The 22,343-nt window shown below is 37.0% G+C and overlaps 2 protein-coding genes and 1 pseudogene across 2 annotated transcripts; all 3 read right to left on the bottom strand.

Annotated features, from left to right (window-relative positions):
* Positions 1-3,064: 3,064 nt before the first annotated feature.
* On the bottom strand, positions 3,065-6,531 carry LOC149003236 (rust resistance kinase Lr10 pseudogene; annotated as a pseudogene).
* Positions 6,532-8,636: 2,105 nt separating this feature from the next.
* Positions 8,637-11,299, bottom strand: LOC149003235 (LEAF RUST 10 DISEASE-RESISTANCE LOCUS RECEPTOR-LIKE PROTEIN KINASE-like 2.1). Its single transcript, XM_089137327.1, is given in 5 exon segments — positions 8,637-9,800; positions 9,909-9,932; positions 10,063-10,131; positions 10,302-10,488; positions 10,490-11,299. Coding segments are annotated over 5 exon segments (2,082 nt in total). The 5' UTR covers positions 11,171-11,299; the 3' UTR covers positions 8,637-8,679.
* Positions 11,300-13,305: 2,006 nt separating this feature from the next.
* On the bottom strand, positions 13,306-16,248 carry LOC149003234 (rust resistance kinase Lr10-like). The gene is made up of 3 exons (XM_089138061.1): positions 15,186-16,248; positions 14,921-14,947; positions 13,306-14,786 (listed from the first exon to the last, which is right to left on the bottom strand). The coding sequence occupies exons 1-3, from the start codon at positions 16,027-16,029 to the stop codon at positions 13,660-13,662; spliced, it is 1,998 nt and encodes a 665-aa protein (XP_088994187.1). The 5' UTR covers positions 16,030-16,248; the 3' UTR covers positions 13,306-13,659.
* Positions 16,249-22,343: the final 6,095 nt, after the last annotated feature.

The raw sequence follows: 22,343 nt of genomic DNA, 5'->3' as shown, positions 1-22,343 counted from the left end.
CTTACTATAGTCATCCACAAACATTATACACATCGTGTTTGACGAGAGTTGACGAGAAAAGCAAGTCATGGTGATATGTTTTTTGTATTTTTTTTGTAAAGCTAGTCACTAATATGTCGGAAAAACAAGAAGTTAGAGCAAAATTTGAGAACTTTCCAGACTCTCAAAGAGAAAAAGCAAGAAAAGCAAGTCATGATGATATGTTTCTTTCTTCTTTCTTTTTATTTTTTATTTTTTATTTTTATTTTTATTTTTTAAAGATGGTCACTGATATGTTGGAAAAACGAAAAAATATAGTTAAATTTGAAGAACTTTATAGACTCTCAAAAAAAAAAAGCAGGAAAACCTTATCTTAGTAAAACATCAGGAAGTGACATATTAGAGGAGTGAGAACCAGCTAATACCTTGATAATTTGTGACAAGCTTTAATATCGATAGGGTATGTGCAAATGTGTTTTCCTTTACAACAACTGACACAAGATGGAGTCGAGATTTATACATGGCCCTACTCCTGTTGCTTTAAAAGATTTTATTTTTAAATTAGACATGAATCTAACCATGTAATTTTGAAAAACCATTAAGTATAAAAATTTGTGGAGGAGAAAAAATTTCTAAGGTGTATTGGCTTACTACAGTCATTCACAAACATCATACACATCGTGTTTGACGAGTGTTGACAAGAAAAGCAAGTCATGGTGATATTTTTATTTTATATATTTTTTTGTAAAGATGGTCACTGATATGTCGGAAAAGCAAGGAGTTAGAGCTGAAATTTGAGAACTTTCCAAACTCTCAAAGAGAAAAAACAAGACAAGCAAGTCATGATGATATGTTTCTTTTTTTTACTTATTTTATTTTTAAAGATGGTCACTGATATGTTGGAAAAGCGAGAAAATATAGTGAAATTTGAAGAACTTTACATACTATATTGTATAAATGTAAAAGAGTTCAATTATAAATGTAAAGGGCCCGGCAAAGTTGAAATTATAAGGAATTCTATATTGTATCATTTATTTAAAGATAACAAATACCCCTCATCAGTAACTTGATGAGATGAGAGATTTCATACCATGGGGGGAAAAATCGTCTGCGGCACACTCTACGGCACGCGCGGCACCAGTGCAACACCACAGTGCAACATGTGTCTTAGCTAATGCGGTGGACAAACACTGTTTTTTGAAAAAACCCATTTTGGCCCGTTTTGGCCCCCGGCCGTCCCGTTTCCCATCCCTTCCCTCCTCCCTTCCTCGTCTCCGCTCCTCTTTTTCTGCGTTTCCTGTGGCGAGTTGGTTTCTTCGTGTTGCTTCTGCTTGCGGTTTGTTTCGTGTTCTTTGCCTCTTCTGCTTCGTTTTGCCTCGTTTTGGGGACTGGGGGGTTGCGTGCTCTTTTTAGGCATTATCTCCCGCCGTCGTTCCTGCTGGGCTTCCCTTTTCTTTTCTGCAATTCATGCTTTGGTTTTCCAATTTTCTCCATGTCAGTTATTTCTCATGGTATTCTTTCATTTTGTCCATGCGGGTCGTCATGTCGCGCTGGTGTGGATCTCTCCCGGCCGCGCCTGGGTTTCCGTGGCTTCTTGCCTCCGCGGCCCCCAGGCGGCAATGCAAAGGTTGGCGCCCGCTTCCACTGGCGGGGGGGTCGCTGTTCTGGTTTTCGGGGTTCTTTGAGGATGATAGCGCGTCGGGCTTGTTTCGGGCTGCCTTCTGGCTGTGGCGTCAATCGGCTTTTTCATCTTCTTCCAGCTTCTCACCTTCCTGTTGTATGATTGCGATAGGGTGGAGGCGCTCGTCTGCCCTGGTGGCGCTTGGGGTTTTGTTTGTTTTCAGGGAGGGCGAGGGGGGTGGGCGTGGTTATTTTATTTTTAGCCCGGGTTTGGTGGGTTTTGGCCCGGGTCCTGGGTTTCTTTACTAACTAGTGTTTTGTTCCCCGTCTATTTGCATCCTGTCGCCTGTGGTGTTGCCTGCTGTGCCGCGGGTGTGCCGCGCGTTTTCCCCATACCATGGACGTAGGTTCTCTATATTGGATGCCGAACCACATAAACTTTTGGTTGCCTTTCTTATTCATGTTCTCCTTTTTTCTTCATTGCATAAGAGGGAGAGTTTCTAACAAAAAACACATCATGGGAAGATTAAAAGGCAACATACAATTATATTCAGGAAACAATAAAGACTCTTAAGAAAAATCTAGAGAAGTTATGAAAGTCCAAGAATGTAAAGGAATTGATTTCAAGGACCCCCTCACCCACAACAAAGCACTAGCTATTATCAAAATCAAATTGGAGCCTATGGAGGGAGCCCTCATCTCTTTGGGCCCATTACATGGAAATGATCAACTAATTCAGACATTCTCGAAGGTCACAATTAAGGCAACAATTCAATTTGGGCATGGAGAAGCATACGGGAAGGGAGGGAGGTCCTTCTTATTGGGGCTCATTTGGAGTGTAGACAATGGCAAACGTATCAAGACTTGGATAGGTAATTAGATCCCAGACTATAAGAATTATAAGTTAACTCATGGGGAAGTAGGGGATTCATAGTTTGTTTGGGTCTCGAAGCTCATTGATCTAGTGAATAGAACATGGAGAGGATATTTGGGGAGGCTTTAAATGGCTTTAAATGGAGAGGATATTTCTTCAAATGCAGTAGAAAGGGGAGGTTGTGAGGTACAGATTCATGGCATACGTTGACGATATAGTTCAGTTCTGGAAAGAATAGGAAGTGTTAATGAAGAAATTGCATTAAAGGAAAAGGTTAAAAGATTAACATGACTAATTAATAGCCATACGTGGAATTTTAATGTAATTTCGATGTAATACAATGGTGACCTATTAAGGTTAGAATTATTCAGCTCCAAATTTTTTTCACAAGTGAATATTATACCCTAAGGAAGTTGGTGTTCCACAAAAACAAAAGTAATTTGGTTTGAACATTCACTTTGCTAATACATATGGTATATACCCTATAATAACGTGGAACAATCTCATACAACATTTACTTCGCCAGATTACAAAACCATTAGCCTACCCAAATAATTCATGAGTACATTGAGCAGCAGAGTTAGTGATGTCTCATTCTTCTTCTTCTTCTGATATAATTGCTAGCTTTGTATCATGCTGCTCTGAAGTGGTAACTTTTGGTGCTGATGTTGAAATAAAGGGGTTTGGTGGCATTGTTAAAGTTTCCATATTTCCTTCTAGCATTTGAACAACAATTTTCATAGTTGGACGATCCACTGAGTACCACTGTATGCACCATATCGCCACCATTGCTAGTTTCTTGGCAATCATGGGATCTCCTTCAACAACCATCTCAACTCCAAAATCTTCCCCCTTTTCTAGACGATTATAAATCCATTCCGGTAAAAACACTTGACTCGAGTTCTCCATAGTAGAATCAGTGGCCTTCCTTCCCCCAACCATTTCTAGCAATAACATTCCATAACTATAGACATCAGATTTGTAAGAAGCATTCCCAAAGTTCTTAGAGAATACTTCAGGTGCTATGTAGCCCATTGTCCCTCTAGTTGCCGTCATAGAAACAACGCTTTGCTCCTTCAGACATAACTTTGCTAACCCAAAATCAGATATCTTGGGGTTGAAGTTTCCATCAAGCAAAATGTTATGAGGTTTGATATCAAAATGGAGGATTTGTTTTTCACATCCTTGATGAAGATATTCAATTCCTCTAGCTATGCCAATTGCAATATCTTGAAGCTTCAACCAACCTAATGGTGGATCATTAGAATGTTTAGAGAAAATGAACTTCTCCAATGACGCATTTGGCATGAATTCATAAAGTAATGCTCGCTTGAAGCCTTCGGAGCAGAAGCCCAAAAAGCGAACCACATTGATGTGGTGAATCTGTCCCATGGCACAAACTTCATTAATAAACTCCACTCCATCACCACCTTGAGATTTAAGAATCTTCACAGCAACAAGAGTCCCATTAGGGAGACTACCTTTGAAGACGGTTCCATTAGCTCCTTGTCCTAATTTGAACTTAAAATGTTGGGTCATTCTTTTGACATCTGAATAGGAGTACCTTGTTGGCTTCTGAAAGTTGTAATCTTCCAAAAACTTTTCTACCTGAAGTTGATTCTCCATTTCCTTCTTTCTTTTCAGTTCTCGGGACCAATAAACTTTGATGGTGATGCCCATTAGTACCAGAACAAGAAAAAAGCCAATGCCCACACCTGCAATATTGAGCGAAAAAATCACTAGGATACCAATTTTTATATCGACATTCATGCGAACACCTTGATGATCAATGAGAAAGTATAAATCACCTGTGATTATATGCTTTACCAAGTCACCTGCATGGAATTAATGATTGCAAGAATTTAATTAGTACCAATGCTACTCTGTACTCCACTATAATTGGAATTTGCAAGTCATTTGCGCAGTATGATTTTCTCATTGAAATTGTTTAGGATATGTATCCCCTAGCTATGCATACCCGTATCCAAAAAAAAAATTCAGGTAAAATATCTGTACCCAAATTCAATACTAAAAAGAGAGAGAATTTGGATAAATGGAGAGGGAGATTAGGTACCTTTTCCAGGGTCTAAACATCCTAATTCCCCAGTAGTTTCATTGAGGAACCCGCATGGCTTCCCTGAAGATTCACAGATGTGGCAGTCTTGTAAGTCCCAGCTCAAAGTGATAATTGAAACGCCTCCATGGTATAAGCCATGTTGGTAGTCAAAAGGGACACAAATTGTCTTCACGAACAAGCAAGAAGGGCGAAGTGCACCTAAAGGGGTTCTAGAGTCGGCGAGGGAATAATAATGCCCGGGGTTGCTCATGCAAGGGATGGAGAGCTGAAGGTAAGCTTCTGTATCATTTTGTTGTGAACAATCAAAGAAAGTGACATTAAAGGGATTATTGATGGAAGGTTGAATAGATATCGATGAGTTTCTGTACTTATTTACTTCACAAAGCTGATCAGTTATAAGGAAGGTGGTATTGGAAATAATGTCCAAATAATAATGTTGGTACAGGACTAGATAAGGATTGAGATCAAAGAAGAGGGCAGCAAAACAATTGTTGGAGTTATGGATGGATAAGAGTCCGAGAATGGTAAGATATGGATCGTATGAATATATGCCCTAAAGATGAAGACGACGATGATGATGATGGAAGGTCTAGCACAGTGTGGCCATCCTTGCAGGACACCTCGAAACCGGGGTACCCACAGTGCTTGGGTTGCTCTTGCTCATGATATCCTTTGCCTTTTAGTCTAAATGGAAAGCGGATCTTGGGACCATGGCGGCTACACTTGGCTATTGGGCAGTGGTTCTCGTCGTCACCTAAGCATGCTCGATCACTTGCAGCAGAAAGATTAATGATGGCAAGACCTCAAGGCCTCTCCGCACTAACCCACCACCTATCCTTGCCATTTCTGATCGATGTAAAGTAGTAACAGTGAAGCAGTTTCTTGGTTTTCTTATCGACAGATTCTGCAAATACATACATGGATCAAGAAAAACACATGATTCGGGGAGGGAAACTTACTCAAGAAATAATGGCACGATATTGCAAGCCAGTTTGTGGTGTTTTATATGTAGATTGGTTTTTCCAAACTGGCTTTTCCAGAGGAGCTTGCAAGGGAGAGGATTCATATTTTAGAATAATAAGAGTAATCTTTACACTCTTGACTCTCTGATTATCCAAAGTCGGTCAACGGTTATTTAACCAAAATAAAATAATAATAACAAAAAAGCCCGGTAGTTCACTCATATGAATTGATCAAATTGAACACTTGCAAGTTGAAAGCAGAAAGTTAAAGTTCAAAGGGTGAAGTGGAGGGCCCCACCTATATCAAAGGTTAAAGGCTCCATCTATACTATGTCATATTCTCATCCCTAATATATAAAAGTTCATGTTCCAAAAGTCTGCATTATTAAGGGACTATATGCCACGGTATTTTATTACCGTGGCAAAAAACACAATGTATACTAATAAAAGAGAGACTATGCTATGGTAGGTACCTACCGTGGCAAATAGTCAAAAACAATACTATGGCTACGGTAGGTATCTACCCTGGCAAATAGTCGGCTCTAAGTGGCTATATACTAAGACTATATGCTACAGTAATAAATTACCCGCAGTAAGAAAACACAATGTATACTTCGGCGACCAACTTTTAACAAATCGTCTATATGCTACGTTAGGTAATTACCATGGCAATTAGTCAGTTCCAAGTTCCCCAAGTTCCCTCCTACAGTGATAGTAAAAATCAGAATATATGCTACGGGGTTTTGTTATCGTGGTAAATTGTCATGAATATGGTTTTCTTGGCAAAAGCCACTTATTTCACTATATGTCATGGTATCTATTTTCCGTGGCAATTATTGAAGTCCTACCTTTTCACTAAATGTCATGGTATCTATTTTATGCGTCTTCCACATAGTCTTGCGCGAAGCTGCTGAGAAAATCCCCAAATCGCAGATCTGAGATTTCTCATTCGTAAATGACTGGAACGACTTGAGATTTGACAAGAAAACCAAGCTTAGGTCATGGTGCTTGTCTTCCATCGCTAATTGCAGCGGTTAGTCCTTCGTCTTCCTTCTTCTTTTTCTTTGTATTCAAGTTTAAGTCTACTTTTGATTGATTCTGTTGTTTATACTACTACAGCTGAGATGGTCTGCTTTAACCTGTTGCCGAAGAGGCAATTTGTTTGTGTTCCTCTTTTTCTTCTTTCTAAATTTTACAACAAAAGTATATATAATGAATAAAAACTCAGTGAATAAATTCCATGTCCAGCTGTAAAGCTTGGAAGGTTTTTAAACTCATGAGCTGATAGCCTGATAGGACTTTAAATTGTCTTTGTGGACATTATTCATTTATTTGTATTTAGTGCTGTGATTCACTTTTTCTTTCTTTTTAAAGGTAAGGTAACGTGTAGAAAGGTCAGTCTCAATTCTTATCCAACGGGTACAATTAAAAATTTACTTTTAAGGAAGATGCAGTTAAAAGTTAAAACTCAATTAAAAAGTAACTTTCAAATTCCTAAAATTTCTCTTGCTTCTTCTTTTCTTTTTCTTTTCCTATTTCTTCTCTCCTTTTCCCTCACACGCCTAATAGGGAATCTAGAAAAGCCAAATATTAATAATTTATTCCTAAATCTTTTCGATGCTCAACCACATTCTCTCTCTTTCTTTTTTTTGGTTTGCCAACCCCGATTTATAAACCGGTGGTTAGACCCGCATCGCACACTGGCTGTGGTGGGTGAATCTCCACAAGAGGATTTTTTGCATCCACAAGGATTCGATACCGGAACCTTGCTTAAGCGAACCAAGCTGCTTACCACTTGGACCAACCCCCGTTGGTATTCTCTCTCTTTCTATAAAGTTCTTTTTTGGTTATTGTATTTATTTTAATTTTATATTCTTAAACGGAATAAAGTATCTAACTATCATCATTTGATTTGCATCTATTACCCTTTTATTATTGAAATCGTGTACTTTTTTATCTGTAATGTTGATTTTGAAAGGTAATTTTTTTCTTCGATGATTTATTCTTTGAAAGAAAAAAAAAAAAAATAAAAGAGAGAGATAATATATAACAAAAACCATTGTCAAAATTCAAATTATTTTTAAAAGATATTGTTGTAAATTTTAAAGATTTCTTAATAATTTACTTCAAAAAAGTGGAAAAGAAAGAAGAAGACAGGAGCCCTCTCACTTATGATTTATTTTATTAAATTTCATAAGTAGTCCAAGAATTGTTTTTCCAAACTGACTTTTCTAGAGTAGTTTGGAGTCCAAGAATTGTTTTATTTTTATGTTTCTCCATTACATATTTAAGAGGAAGATTTACTAGCTTACGAAAAATTGATAAAGTAAATCAAATGTGGAACCTGTTCTGAATAGATAAAAGAAAGGTACGTGTGACAGCAATTTTATCCTGCGATTCCAAATTGTAATCAAATTGAATAGTGATTTGGCTAATAGTTGGATTCAGGCTGTATCGATTTTGAGACCATAACCAACAATAATAGCCATTTTAAGAATCAAAATCTAACTTTACTTTCTAAAACATAATTTTCTTAAACAGATAACTTAAGCTAACAAAATGCCTCCTTGGGTTCACCAAAGAAAAGAAATTTTCCTTCAGAATCAAACAGGGACAATTAAACGAAAGCTTGAATTGCTCAATTCAGGGTTATTTCTTCTGAAGAACTGAGACTCCATATTTAATTCAAATCATCCTAACTTGCTGTGATGGAGCATGTTCATTTCATAAATTGCTCCATGCATGGTACATAAAAAAGCGTGATATGTAATAAGCTTTGGAACAAGTTTAATTGAGAAAACATGGTTTTTGGGAATCTGAAGTATATACTTGATTTTATATGTTAACCTAATTTCCCATACTGCAAAAAGAAGCAGCAAGAGCTCATGATCAAGCTGATAGTAGGATCAGAGGTTCTCTTGCAGTTCTTAGATTCCCAAATGAGTACCCTTTTATCTCAGGCTTCTGGGTCTTCCTCTTCTTCTTGCTCGTCATTTCTTCTTTTTATCTTTAACCCAAATATCAAATGCCTTTGAGAATTCCAACAATATAACAATGTTAAAGAGCTTATGAGAACCAAAACTAGGCATCATAGATGGTAATACATTTTAGATAACATTAATAACAAAGACCGAAAAAGTATCCAATTTGTGATACACAAAGATTGATCATGTTCTGGAAGGGAATGTGATTTCCATTGTATTCATGCTTATTACTACATCAGCTTCGTTGGGAGCTGATTGTTCAGTGGCTAAGAAAGGCTTGGGTGGCATTTCTAAGAGTTTAAGACTTCCTTCTAGCATCTCCACAACTTTTGTCATGGAAGGACGATCCAAAGGCTTTAGCTGAATGCACCATAATGCCACTATGATCAACTTTTTGGCTATGTCCTTCTCATTTGTTGTGTTGTATCTCAATTCCAAGTCTTCCCCTTGTTCAACCCTGTTGTACACCCATGAAGGAAAGTAAATTTGGCTTGTCTTCTCCGCATGTGCATTCAAATTTTTTCGTTTGCCTGCCATTTCCATCAACATCATTCCAAAACTATAAACATCAGATTTGTATGATACGCCTCCAATGTTACGGTAAAATAGTTCCGGGGCCATGTACCCCCTAGTTCCTCTGACAGCGGTGAGCAACACTGTATTGTCATTTGTTGGGTAGAATTTTGCAAGCCCAAAATCTGCTATTTTAGGTTGAAAGTGGGCATCCAATAAAATGTTATGGGGTTTAATGTCAAAATGAAGAATCTGCATGTCACAGCCTCGATGCAAATATTCGATCCCACGAGCTATACCCAATGCAATCTCGTATAATTTTTCCCAACTTAGTAGACTATCATCGCTTTCTTGGGTATATATATGCTTATTTAAGGATCCATTGGGCATGAATTCATAGATAAGAGCTCTTTTTAATCCTTCAGAGCAAAATCCAATGAGCCGGACAATATTGACATGATGAATCCTTCCAATGGTAGCGACTTCATTGATAAAGTCTTGGCCATTTGCCTTGGATTTTCCTAGCATCTTTACTGCAATCGGACCTCCACTTATGAGCTTCCCTTTGAACACTGAGCCAAAGCCTCCTTCCCCTAGTTTTTCTTTAAAATTGTTGGTCATCTTCTTGATTTGGGAATAAGAGTACCTTGTTGGGGTTTGACTCTCGTAAGTACTCAAGAACTCTTCAACTGTAGTATCCATCCATAAATGTCTTCTTCTAAATTTGCGGAACAAAATTGCAGAAATAAATAAAGTGCCAATGACCTCCCTCGCTCCAAAAAGGATAAATGCTGCAGGTGGAGAATCAGAAATATTAATGTGAGCACTTGATCAATTCACCTCTGAATGAATAATCTCAACTCTTATGGTAGATCATGTTTTCGGATATTCTTACGTACCAATGTTCCTGTCTCTAGGAGTATCTGACGAGCAATTAGCATCCAAAGAGAAAAGAATCAGCAAATGTGCCACAGAAATTTCTTTCTACAGTGGAGGAGAAGGAGCTTTCGAGGAAAATATTTAGCAAATGAACAGTAATTAAAGAAACATTACCGGAGAAGAAAACTTGTAAACGATAACGATAAAGGTTCTGCATTACTTGACCAAAGTTGTAACTAAAACCTGGCAAACATAAGAAAGGATAACTGGATTACGAAGCACATCAATCATACATTTAAGCAGAAGCAGGGGGTTATCACCATTTTTCTGGTAAACATAAGAAAGGAGACAGCAGAAAATATCAATCATCTTTATTTCTGGTAAACAGGAAATGTTAAGGAAGGCTTACTTACAGCGAAGAGATGAAAATCTCTTATTTTGGCAGCCAGGATTACAGTCGCTGAACTGTATACCATCAAATTCAGATGCAGCATCATATTTCATACACGGAGCGAAGCAGTCTGGGCAACCATACAGGGGATATGCCCATGATAGAGAAAAGCCCGTCCGCAAAATGGAGCGAATATACGATTGATTCATGGGCATCAACACTGAAATTTTCTCTAGAAACCCGTTGATCGAAATCAACTAAAAATGCAGCAACGACGTTACAATTCCTTTGGAGAATGGAAACATTTGAGAGTGATTGAGAAGCCTCTCCTTTCCCTAAAGTAGAAACAGAGTAGAGATGCCAAGAAGAGGAAGTGGTGGTGTTGATAGGGCAAGGCCAAGCGGTGGGTATATACATGAAGTTGTGTTGTTCCACAGGAACTGAACAGTTCACGAAAGCGATATTGGCATCACCATAAGACCACGCATCATGAAATTTCCAGACAATGGGAGTGGCAAGCGTGAGGTCTTTGGGGGTGAGGGTAGGAGGTGGAGAGGGGCAGTAGTTGTCGTTCTCTATATCCCAATGGACTATTCGAACCATGTAAGACTCGTAATTGATTTTCTTGACAACATATTTCTGGGAGTTAATCAAGAAAGTCGCTATTTGATTTCTCTCGCAGGTGAGTTCATACAAAGAATTTCCGCAACTACTGGGATCGCCTTTTAATCGAAAAGGGTCGGTGATGTTGTGGATATCTCCACAGTGGGAAGAGCAATTTGATGTCCCTCCAACCACCGGAACAGCTCTGCAAGAAGCAGCAGCAGCAAGAACAAGAACAACAACCATAACTAACACGTTGTATATGAAACCCATTGATCTCGTCCTCATGGTCCTTCAAAAAGAGGAAGATTAATCGAAGTTGGAATTAAATCTGATGAGTTTCAGAAGATGGATAACTCATAGAAGAAAACATGAAAGTTGTTTTCCCAACTCATGATCATTGGGTTTGCCTTTGCTTGGGTTGGCCTTATGGGTTTCCACTTTACCAGGTTACTTCTTTTGATGTTTTCTGGGACGATGATATCTCAATTAGTATGCGTTTGGTGAATCAATGTTTCAATGAAGAACAATTCTGGATAAGATACTAGTGCTCTCATGCAATACTGTATTTTATTGTTTTTTGATGCTGATTTTTTAAGTTATACCGTTTTTCATTTGCTTGAAAATGGCGTTGTGATGAAAATCCGTGTTGGACCTGTTATAATTAATATTTTCAAAACACTAATAATAGAACTAAGTTGGTTTTTTTTTTTTTTCTTTTGGGGTTGAAAAATAAAGTTGGTGTTTGATAAAGGTCAAAGTTTATAATTTACAAAATAAGACCTTCAATTTGAATCCAATTGGTTTTATCACTTTTAACCTTTTTTTCAGTTCATGTTGAAGATTAGGAAATACATCTTTTGAGGTGTTCATGGATCATTCTTAAAGAACTCCGGCTTTAAGTTGTTTTTAAGGCTTTTCCGAGGATCCATTTCTATCCAAATCCTCAAAGCCTCATTAACCTCATCATTCCGCTAAAGTTAAACCCAGAAGATCAAAAAAAACAAAAAAACGTTTTTTAAGAACATTATCAAACGCAATCTAGTCAGGAATCTGAACCATCCAAGACAGCCAATAGATTGGCTTTTTCAAGCTGACTTTTCCAATGGAGTTGGCAATTGACCAGTCCAAGATGATCTGCTTGTCTTGGTTCAACTTCTCTCGACTTTGGCTCACAAGTCTAAAATGGGAGATTAATGGTAAAATAACTGATAAAATAACCCAAATGTGACTTGCAAATAAGGATTCTATAATGGAAAATAGATTTGGGAATGGCATAAATTAAGGAGGGTCTTGACTCTCCTGTGAATTTTATAAACTTGAACTCTGGACATGTACAAATAAAAAATTTAAATAAAGGAGCTACAATAAGGCAAATCCAAGAACCTTAGAAGTACATAACATATGGAGGGATGTGATAGTAATTAATGTTAACCTAAGATCTCAAATTAAAGTCTTCAGGCGGCTACGAGCATTGAGAGTTTCTATATTTTCGCAGATTTAAAATTGGATTAATTCTTGACTCTTCACTGCAAACTCGCAACTAAGATATAAAAATATTGTCAATGGAGAAACTCAAGGTGACAGCTAACTGATTTATAGATAGGTCGGTCGAGGTTTGTTCATACTCACATGTCAACTTTCTAAATAAAAGTAAAGTTGTAAAATAGATTAAAAAAATTATAATAAAAACAAATAAATGCCTGTCAATTCATAGGGATATGTGCGATCCAATCTAAATCTGAAATTCAATAAAAGAACAGTATTTTAAAATCAGTCTTTCAATCAAATATATATAGTACCAATTAAAATATACTTTTAACATAGTCGTTGGTCTATCATATCTTTTATCTCTTGTTCTTTTCTTATTCAATGGAAGATATTGATCAAAATTTTCCTCATTTGTCAATTGTTTTGGGTTGACCATTCCATTGGGTTCACATCCATCCGGCGACTTTTAATTTCCAATATTAAAAAAAGCAATACCAAAAAATAAATAAATAAAATAAAATATTTATCACAATCATTTGGATCTAGTAAAAAATTTAGATGTTTTAAGTCGAGTAAAATTGTATATGAAACTAAGGTGCACGCCCAATAGAGAGATCAAACATCCTAGAAGGTCACAATTAAGGCAACAAATCAATTTGGGCATGGAGAAACATACGGGAAGGGAGGGAAGTCCTTCTTATTGGGGCTTATTTAGAGTGTAAGCAATGGCAAACATACCAAGACTTGGACAGGTAATTGAATCCCAAACTGTAAGAATTATAAGTTAACTCATGGCGAAGTAGGTGATTTATGGTTGGTTTGGGTCTTGGAGCTCATCGATCTAGTGAAGAGAAGATGTAGAGATATTTGGCAGCGAAATTTTCATTCAGATGGAATATGGAATAGCAAGGGGAAGTTGTGAGGTACAAATTCATGGTGTACGTTGATGATATAGTTCAGCTCTAGAAAGAATAGAAAGTGAAAAATTGCATTAAACGAAAAGGTTTAGCCATTCATGGAATTTTAATGTAATTTTTTGATGTAATACAATAGTAACCTATTAGGATCACAACTAATTAGTTCCAAATTTTTTCTTAGGTAAATACTATACCCTAAAAAGTTGGTGTTCCACAAAAAAAAAAAACTAACTTGCTTTGAACATCCACTTTGCTAATACATATGGAACCATATAATAACATGGAACAATCTCATACAATATTTACTTTGCCAGGTTTACCCTACCCAAATAATTCATGAGTACATTGAGCATCAGAACTAGTGATGTCTCACTCTTCTTCTGATATAACTGCGAGCTTTGTGTCATATTGCTTTTCAATGTAGCATGTGGTAACTTTTGGTGTTGATGTTGAAATAAAGGGGTTTGGTGGCATTATTAAACTTTCCATATTTCCTTCTAGCATTTGAACAACAATTTTCATAGTTGGGCGATCCACTGAGTACCACTGTATGCACCATATCGCCACCATTGCTAGTTTCTTGGTAATCATGGGATCACCTTCAACAACCATCTCAACTCCAAAATCTTCCCCCTTTTCTAGACGATTATAAATCCATTCCGGTAAGAACACTTGACTCGAGTTCTCCACAGTAGAATCAGTGGCCTTCCTTCCCCCGACCATTTCTAGTAATAACATTCCATAACTATAGACATCGGATTTGTAAGAAGCATTCCCAAAGTTCTTAGAGAATACTTCAGGTGCTATGTAGCCCATTGTCCCTCTAGTTGCCGTCATAGAAACAATGCTTTGCTCCTTTAGACATAACTTTGCTAACCCAAAATCAGATATCTTGGGGTTAAAGTTTCCATCAAGCAAAATGTTATGAGGTTTGATATCAAAATGGAGGATTTGTTTTTCACATCCTTGATGAATATATTCAATTCCTCTAGCTATGCCGATTGCAATATCTTGAAGCTTCAACCAACCTAATGGTGGATCATTAGAGTGTTTAGAGAAAATGAACTTCTCCAATGACGCATTTGGCATGAATTCATAAAGTAATGCTCGCTTGAAGCCTTCGGAGCAAAAGCCCAAAAAGCGAACCACATTGATGTGGTGAATCTGTCCCATGGCGCACACTTCATTAATAAACTCCACTCCATCACCACCTTGAGATTTAAGAATCTTCACAGCAACAAGAGTCCCATTAGGGAGACTACCTCTGAAGACGGTTCCATTAGCTCCTTGTCCTAATTTGAACTTAAAATGTTGGGTCATTCTTTTGACATCTGAATAGGAGTACCTTGTTGGCTTCTGAGAGTTGTAATCTTCTAAAAACTTTTCTACTTGAAGTTGATTCTCCATTTCCTTTTTTCTCTCCAATTCTTTGGACCAATAAACCTTGATGGCGATGCTCATTAGTACCAGAACAAGAAAAAAGCCAATGCCCACACCTGCAATATTAAGTAAATAATCACTAGGATACGAATCTTTATATCCACATTTATGTGAACACCCAAATTTATTTTTTTTAAAAAAGAGACATTTATGCAAACACACTGATGATAAATGAGAAAGTATAAATCACCTGTGATTGTATGCTTTACCAAGGCACCTGCATGGAATTAATAATTGCAGGAATTTAATTAGTACCAATGCTACTCCGTGTTCTACTATTTGGAAATTGAAAGTCATATGGGCAATATGATTTTCTCATTGAAATTGTTCAAGATATGAACCCTCCAGCTATGCATATATGTATCCATTTTTTTTTTCTTCCGTAAAATATATTTATCCAAATTCAATACTAAAAACAGAGAGAATCTGGATAAATGGAGAAGGAGATTAGGTACCTTTTCCAGGGTCTAAACATCGTAATTCCCCAGTAGTTTCATTGAGGAACCCGCATGGCTTCCCCGAAGATTCACAGATGTGGCAGTCTTGTAAGTCCCAGCTCAAAGTGATAATTGAAACGCCTCCATGGTATAAGCCATATTGGTAGTCAAAAGGGACACAAACTGTCTTCACGAATGAGCAAGAAGGGCGAAGTGCACCTAAAGGGGTTGAAGAGAAGGCGAGCGAATAATAATGCCCAGGGTTGCTCATGCAAGGGATGGAGAGCTGAAGGTAAGCTTCTGTATCATTTTGTAGTGAACAATCAAAGAAAGTGACTTTAGAGGCATTCGTGATGGAAGACGGAATAGTTATCGATGAGTTTCTGTACTTATTTACTTCACAATGGTGATCAATTTCAAAGAAGGTGGTATTAGAAAAGATGTCCAAATAATAATATTGGTGCTGAACTCGATAAGGATTGAGATCAAAGAAGAGGGCAGCAAAACAATTGTTGGAGTTATAGATGGATAGAGTCCGAGACTGATAAGATATGGATTGTATGAAGATATGCCCAGAAGATGAAGACGACGATGATGGAAGGTCTAGCACAGTGTGGCCATCCTTGTAGAACACCTCGAAACCAGGGTACCCACACTGCTTGGGTTGCTCTTGCTCACGATATCCTTTGCCTTTCAGTCTAAACGGAAAGCGGATCTCGGGGCCATGGCGGCTACACTTGGCTATTGGGCAGTGGTTCTCGTCGTCACCTAGGCATGCTCCGATCACCTGCAGCATAAAGATTAATGATGGCAAGACCTCAAAGCCTCTCCGCCGCACTAACCCACCACCTATCCTTTCCATTTCCGATCGATGTAAAGTAGTAACAGTGAAGCAGTTTCTTGGTTTCTTATGGACAAATTCTGCAAATGCATACACGGATCAAGAAAAACACATGATTTGGGGAGGGAATGAACTTTCTTGTTAGATATTTTATTACCCTTGAACGGATCTTGTAAGATTTTCAGAGGATTAGTCAAGATGACAGCTAACTACTGACTTTTCCTCAGTTTCCAAGAAATGTAAAAGGATTAGTCAAGCTGTTAATAGAAACACTCAAGATGACAGCTAACTACTGACTTTAAAAAGCTATCACATTATAGAATAATGGAATTTTATATAGAAAGCAGAAAATTGCAGGGTTCAGATCTCAAAATATTTGAAAATGGTAAACCACATTTACAGAGAATAAAAATTTATATAGAATACTTCTAAAAAAAAAAAAAAATTAGATAGACTACATACAAGTTGCAGGGTTAAGATGTTAAAATATTTAAGAATGATATACAACATTAATTCATTGATAAAATAAAATCAAACCCTGATGCAAAACGATAGAAGGAGAGTGAAAAATCCAGGTAATTAGGATTTAAACATGGAGAAAACAAATGAGAATGAAGAGTCCAAAACCTCTCCGCTCATCTTGTCTTTCATTTTTTTTTTTTTTCGATTTTTGCCAAAGTGACATAGAACATCTACAGGCTCTGGGAGCGATGCCCCCACACCCCTGCTGGGGCGACCTCTTCAAACCCCTACTTGCTCACCGGGGAGTGGGACCCCCTTGTCTGTTGGCAACAGAATGTGAAGCATGAGTCATACTCAACATAATTGTATAGTGAATTGTAGACTTTAATACTTTTCTTCACCAGTTGTGTATTTGTGTTCTCTTTACATCTTTAGATTAGTTTATATGAGTTTTCAAAACCTCCTATTTTACCCGCATATGGCTTGGTATGTGCCAATTAGAAACTTTAGATTAAGTGATGTTTAGGCCAAAATAATGCTCTCATTGTGTTATTGGTTTCAAATTAAGCTACATAACAAAATTCAAGCCAAAACGACCCTAAAAACCCCTCAGAACTAGGGGTGAAATTTCATCGACACCCCTAACAAAAATCAAGAAATGTCGTCGTGTCGGTGGTGTCGCTAGTCATCGACACCCCTACCTAGATCTGGGGTTGCGAGAGGGCGCTGAGTGATGAAGAATTTTGTTTATTTAGTTTTTATCAAAAAATAAACAATGACCGAATTTTTTTAAGAAAAATAATGACACAATTGAAATCTTAACCATCAAGCCTGGCAAAGTTGATTTATTTGATTTGATTTGACTTTTGTGGAGTAGCTTAAGTCCAAGATTATTTTATTTTTATATCCCTCCATTACATATTTAAGAGGAAGCTTCACCTCTAAAAGATTGATAAAATAAATCAGATGTGAACTCATTTTGGATAGATAGAAAAGAGATGTGACAGAAATGTTATCTTACGATTCCAAGTTATCTAAAAAAGAAAACATAAATTGAAAGTTTTTGGATTGGTAGGAACTAGGACCTCCAGAATTTCAAACAAATAAATGAACCATCCATTTTCCTTTGAATGAAGAACACATGCTCATAAGTCACATCCAAAGACAACCAAAGGTGTTTTAAATTGATTTACTTTTTCAAACTGAGTTTTCCAAAGGAGTTGGCAGTTGATCAGTCCAAGATGATCTGCTTGACTTGGATCAAACCTCACAGGTCCAAATGAGAGTAAAAAATAAACAATAACATGAGATTCTATAAGAAAAATAATGGCATAAGTAAAGAGGAGCTAGCAACCAAGATATAAAAATATTGTCAATGGACCAACTCAAGTAACAGGTAATTGATTTATAGATAGGTCAATCGAGGTTTGCTTATACTCACATGTCAACTTTCTAAATAAAAGTAAAGTTGTAAAACAGATAGAACACAAAAATTATAGTAAAAACAAATAAATGACTGAAAAATAAAATTTTATAATGTCAATTCATAAGGATATGTGCGATCGAATCTAAATCTGAAAGCAATAAATGAACAGTATTTTAAAATCAGTCTTTCAATAAAATATATATAGTACCAATTAAAAAATTCTGTTAGACAAAATAATGATCGGTCATTGGTCTATCATTTCTTTTATCTCTTGTTTTTTTCTTATTCACAGGAAAATATCGATCAAAATTTTCCTCATTAGTCAATTGTTTTGGGTCAACCATTCGACTGGTGGATAGTCCTTAATACATCATTTTTTTTTCTTATTATATTAAAATATTTATCACAATCATTTGGATCTAGCATGAATGTGATTTCTAGCTACTTCCAACCAAAGTTCGATATGTCGACCCGTGTCGCCGTGTCGGACCCTGGCGACTACGGCGACTCGGCGACATGTCGCCAAAAGTCGGTCGACATTTGGCTGTTGATTATGGGAAACAAACACCGGTTTTGCTTCTTCTCTTTCTTTCTCATGCTCTGTTCCTGCTTCTTCCAAAATCAGAGCTCGCCATTAATGTCTTCTTCTTACTCCTTTGCGTCTTTGCATTTGCTGCAGGTAAGCAAACAGATTGGTGATCGATATGTGTCGTACCTTGCGTAGAACCAACAAACCTTATGGCATAGTAGGTGTGAGTGATTTGAGAGGATTTAACATGAAGGGCAAGAATCTGGGTGGCTTCTTGGAGATCGTTTCAGAGGAGCAAAGAGGGAGAGAGAGGGGTTAGTGCTGGAGTTTGTGTTCTTTGCGAATTTTGTGAACGGAACAGTTGTGATTCTTGTGAATAGCCAGAATGGTTGCAGACAGGGGAAGTCGTTGAAATTAAGAGCTAGAGGTGACCGGTCATGGAATCTGATCGCCGTTGCTCGGAGGCGAAGAAGACCAAAAATCTTGAAATGGGTTTTGAGTCTTCCAACATAGTGCTTCGTTCAAGCCGATGGATCCAATTCATTTATGTTTTAAAAAATAATCTGCAGGTTAGGGTTTTTATACTGGTTTTTTTCATTTTTTTCTTCGATCCGGAATTGGAGAAGATGTTGCAACGATCGGTACCGGCGCCATTCTTGACGAAAACATATCAGTTGGTGGAAGATCCGATCACCGACGACGTGACCTCCTCTAGCTCCTACAGTCCTGCTCCTCCACCAGCACCGACATCGACGCCAAGCACCGGCAGATTCCGAAGTGCGACAGGTCATCTTCGCCCGATGCATCGAAAAAGTCGACCATCGGCGATATATCGCCGCTAAAATGTTGAGTCGGTGTCGCTGGGGGGTATCGTGTCGCCCTCCAGCGACACCTCGATATTTCGCCCTGTGTCGGCGATTTATCGCCGACACAAGGAATCATGCTTCCAACTCAACTACCTTTTGAATTTTTGAAATAATTTTACTTTTTCAAAAATGTTCCAACACGCTTGGAATAGTTTGAATTGATCTGAATAATTCAAACAAAAATTCATTTTTATCCTATTTTTGTAGTTATGTATTATAAAATAAACTCACCAAGTGAGAGAGTTCGATAGTAAAGGGGGAATCAAAAGTATGAATATGTTAGGGATTCATCAATTTTCAATTGAAGTGTAAACTTTAGCATTATATCCAAGGCCAGTCCGCGGCGCCCCGCGCGCGCCAAAGTCGCCGCGGAGGCGAACACCCCGGGTGGGGCGATTGCGGACCATTGGGCCCCTTGGGGGGCCTAACTCCCTACCTGTTTTTTGGCCTGCCGCCCGGGTTGGTTCTCTGTAATATGCGGCCTCCGTGTAGATGCGTTCTCTTCCTGTTGGTTGGCCGCTTCCTTTTGGGCCCCCCTTGCGGCGAAATCGCCCGGGTGCCCCCCCCGCGGTGTCGGCGGGGGCGCCCCCCCGCCCGGCGGCCGAACTATGATTATATCTCAGCAAGTAATCAAACTTATTTATTTTGGATTTGGGAATTATTCGCACAGAATTATTCAGAATAGTTTGGTTTGATCAAAGAGTAGTAACAAAAGTAGGCAAATTAAAATTTGGATTCATTTTGTGAATTATTTTGTTGTTAAAAAAAGAGGGGTAAAAATTTGGATGTTTAAGTAGAGCAAAATTGTATATAAAACTAACATGCACAACCAAGGGGGAAAAAGAAAAAAAAGTTTTTTTTCTTCCTCTTCCTCTCAATGACTCTCAACCCAACTCCTTTACCTCCGGAGACAAAACTCCAAATTGAAATTCAAAGGGTAAGGTAACAAAAAAATGATAACTCCATAGTTTTTAACTTTTATATATTTACTTTTCAATTTATTATTATTTTTAAATTTTTATTATTTATTTTTTAATTTGTTATTATCAATTTTTAGAAGCTCTACCTCTAATAGGTTTTATTTATTTATTTATTTACTCTCCAATTTGGTGATAAATTTTTGGAAGTTTCCCACCACCAATAAGGCTTTTTTTTTTTTTTTTATTGATATTTCATTTAATTTTCTCTAAATGCCAATAAAAGTGTCAACATACACTGAACGTCTTACCCAAGAAGAAAAAACATAAATTGAAATTTCTTGGATTGGTTTACTGAGATTCTAGAGTGAGATTGGGTTCCTCCTTTCCCATTTTCTTGGTTTGATTTGTGGACGGATATGAGATGACCCATAGGCCCAATATGCAGTACTGGCTAGTAACTAGTAAGTTAAATTTGGGCCTATAAAAAACTGGGCTTAGACTTCAATTTTCAGAAATCTTTAACTGTAACAATTGATTTAGGGGTTGTATGGCAACATTCTCATATCAAGGAGGATATCAGATTCTTGCGAGAAATGAAATGGGTGAAGTTATCTTTGTTGTTGCTGTAAGTGTCTGGAAACAAATGTTCTTTGCATGGAGCTCACGGTCATTCGTCGAGGACTAGTGCTAGCTTTGGAAATTCTATCAAGAGAGTCCAAATTTGTTCTGATTCATCGAGTGCTATTGCGATGATTTTAGGTCGGTTTACCATACCATGGTATACAACAGAGATGTTTGTGATATTCAAAACTCCTTGAGACGGTTATGCCAATATGGGCTTCATCATATTGTTCGTGAGCTTAATGTTGGGGCAGATTTTTTGGCTGGGTTTTATCCATCTATACATGATATTTCTTTCTCTTCTCATTTTTTACATGAAGCGTTGTCTCATATTATAAAAGATGACCCTGAAGGAAAGATTTATTTCAGACTGTAACTTTTTCTTTTCTTTTTAATACATAGTTACCTTTTTCAAAAAAAAAAAAATCCCTTTTTTTTTTCGCAATTTTGGTATCCCAAAACACTACCTTTTTTCCGTTTAGAAACGAGCCGACACTTTTGCATAATTTTGAGCCCATACACCAATTATTATTATTATTTTTTTTAATTTTTTTTTTTTTTGGAAGTTGAGGTTCATCCGGGTCAGCTTCACGCACCCTTGATTACATCCTCATTGGGGGAGACACTGTCGGTAAGAACTTGATTTCTCACAAAAAGAAATCCTTCTCTTAAAAAGGTGGAGGCGTACTCTTATATTTTTTACATCAAAACATCCCTCTTATTTTGAAACCATAAAAACACATAGTTTCATACCTATTTCATTCATTTTTTTTCACATGTTATTTTTTCCCTTCACCCACCTAGGGATTGGGTGGATCATTTTAAATGCTTTAAATATAAGTAAGGGTATTTTGGTTATTTTTCACGTCCACTTAATTGAAAATGTAATTGTGAATAACTTGTAATTTTGAGTGAGTGCCATGTAATTGAAAAGGTAATAGCCATAGCAAGTGCTGTGTAATTTGCTAAAAAAATGTAATATTTGAATTTTTAAAAATATAGTACATGTTAGCTCATCACTTAACTTTATTATTCTAATAATTAGGGTATGGTTGTTCTATAATTCAGAATACATGAGATGTAAATGTAATAGAATAAATTCTAAAGATGTCAACATAATTGTTTACAAACACTGGGGTATAAATGTAATTTATTCTTCTTCTTCTCTCTTTTTTTTTTTTTTTTTTTTTTTTCTCTTTCTCTATAGAAATCAATTTTTCGATAGATGGTGCTCATATTGCCGTTCTGAAAAGGTGGGGGTGAGGGGGTGGGTTTAGAATTTTAAAACGCTGACTCATCACGTGAGTGATAAAGAAAATATTTTTGTCAAAACATTCTATAAAAGAAATAATAATGATGTAAGGGTGTTTTATATGAATTTGTTCCGTCAAATTGACTTTTCCACGACACCTTATGGGATCCATATGAGAATTATCCAAAAATTACTTAAAAAAAAGTTACATATAGAATTATATCTATTATTCTTAAAAATAAATTAATTGTAAAAATAT

Source organism: Hakea prostrata, chromosome 10, assembly GCF_041222555.1.
Source record: "Hakea prostrata isolate BN-2017 chromosome 10, UWA_Hpros_2, whole genome shotgun sequence".
Classification (NCBI taxonomy): domain Eukaryota; kingdom Viridiplantae; phylum Streptophyta; class Magnoliopsida; order Proteales; family Proteaceae; genus Hakea; species Hakea prostrata.
The sequence above is the reverse complement of the archived record's forward strand: the minus strand, read 5'-3'. Positions and strand labels throughout refer to the sequence as shown.

What these genes read in the sequence shown, in the direction of transcription:
- LOC149003234 (XM_089138061.1), bottom strand. Translation starts at nt 16,029, where the DNA reads ATGGAAAGGATAGGTGGTGGGTTAGTGCGGCGGAGAGGCTTTGAGGTC. An exon ending in ATGTTTAGACCCTGGAAAAG is followed by an intron (nt 14,948 to 15,185) that starts GTACCTAATCTC and finishes AATTCCATGCAG; the next exon opens with GTGCCTTGGTAAAGCATACA. An exon ending in GGTAAAGCATACAATCACAG is followed by an intron (nt 14,787 to 14,920) that starts GTGATTTATACT and finishes TTAATATTGCAG; the next exon opens with GTGTGGGCATTGGCTTTTTT.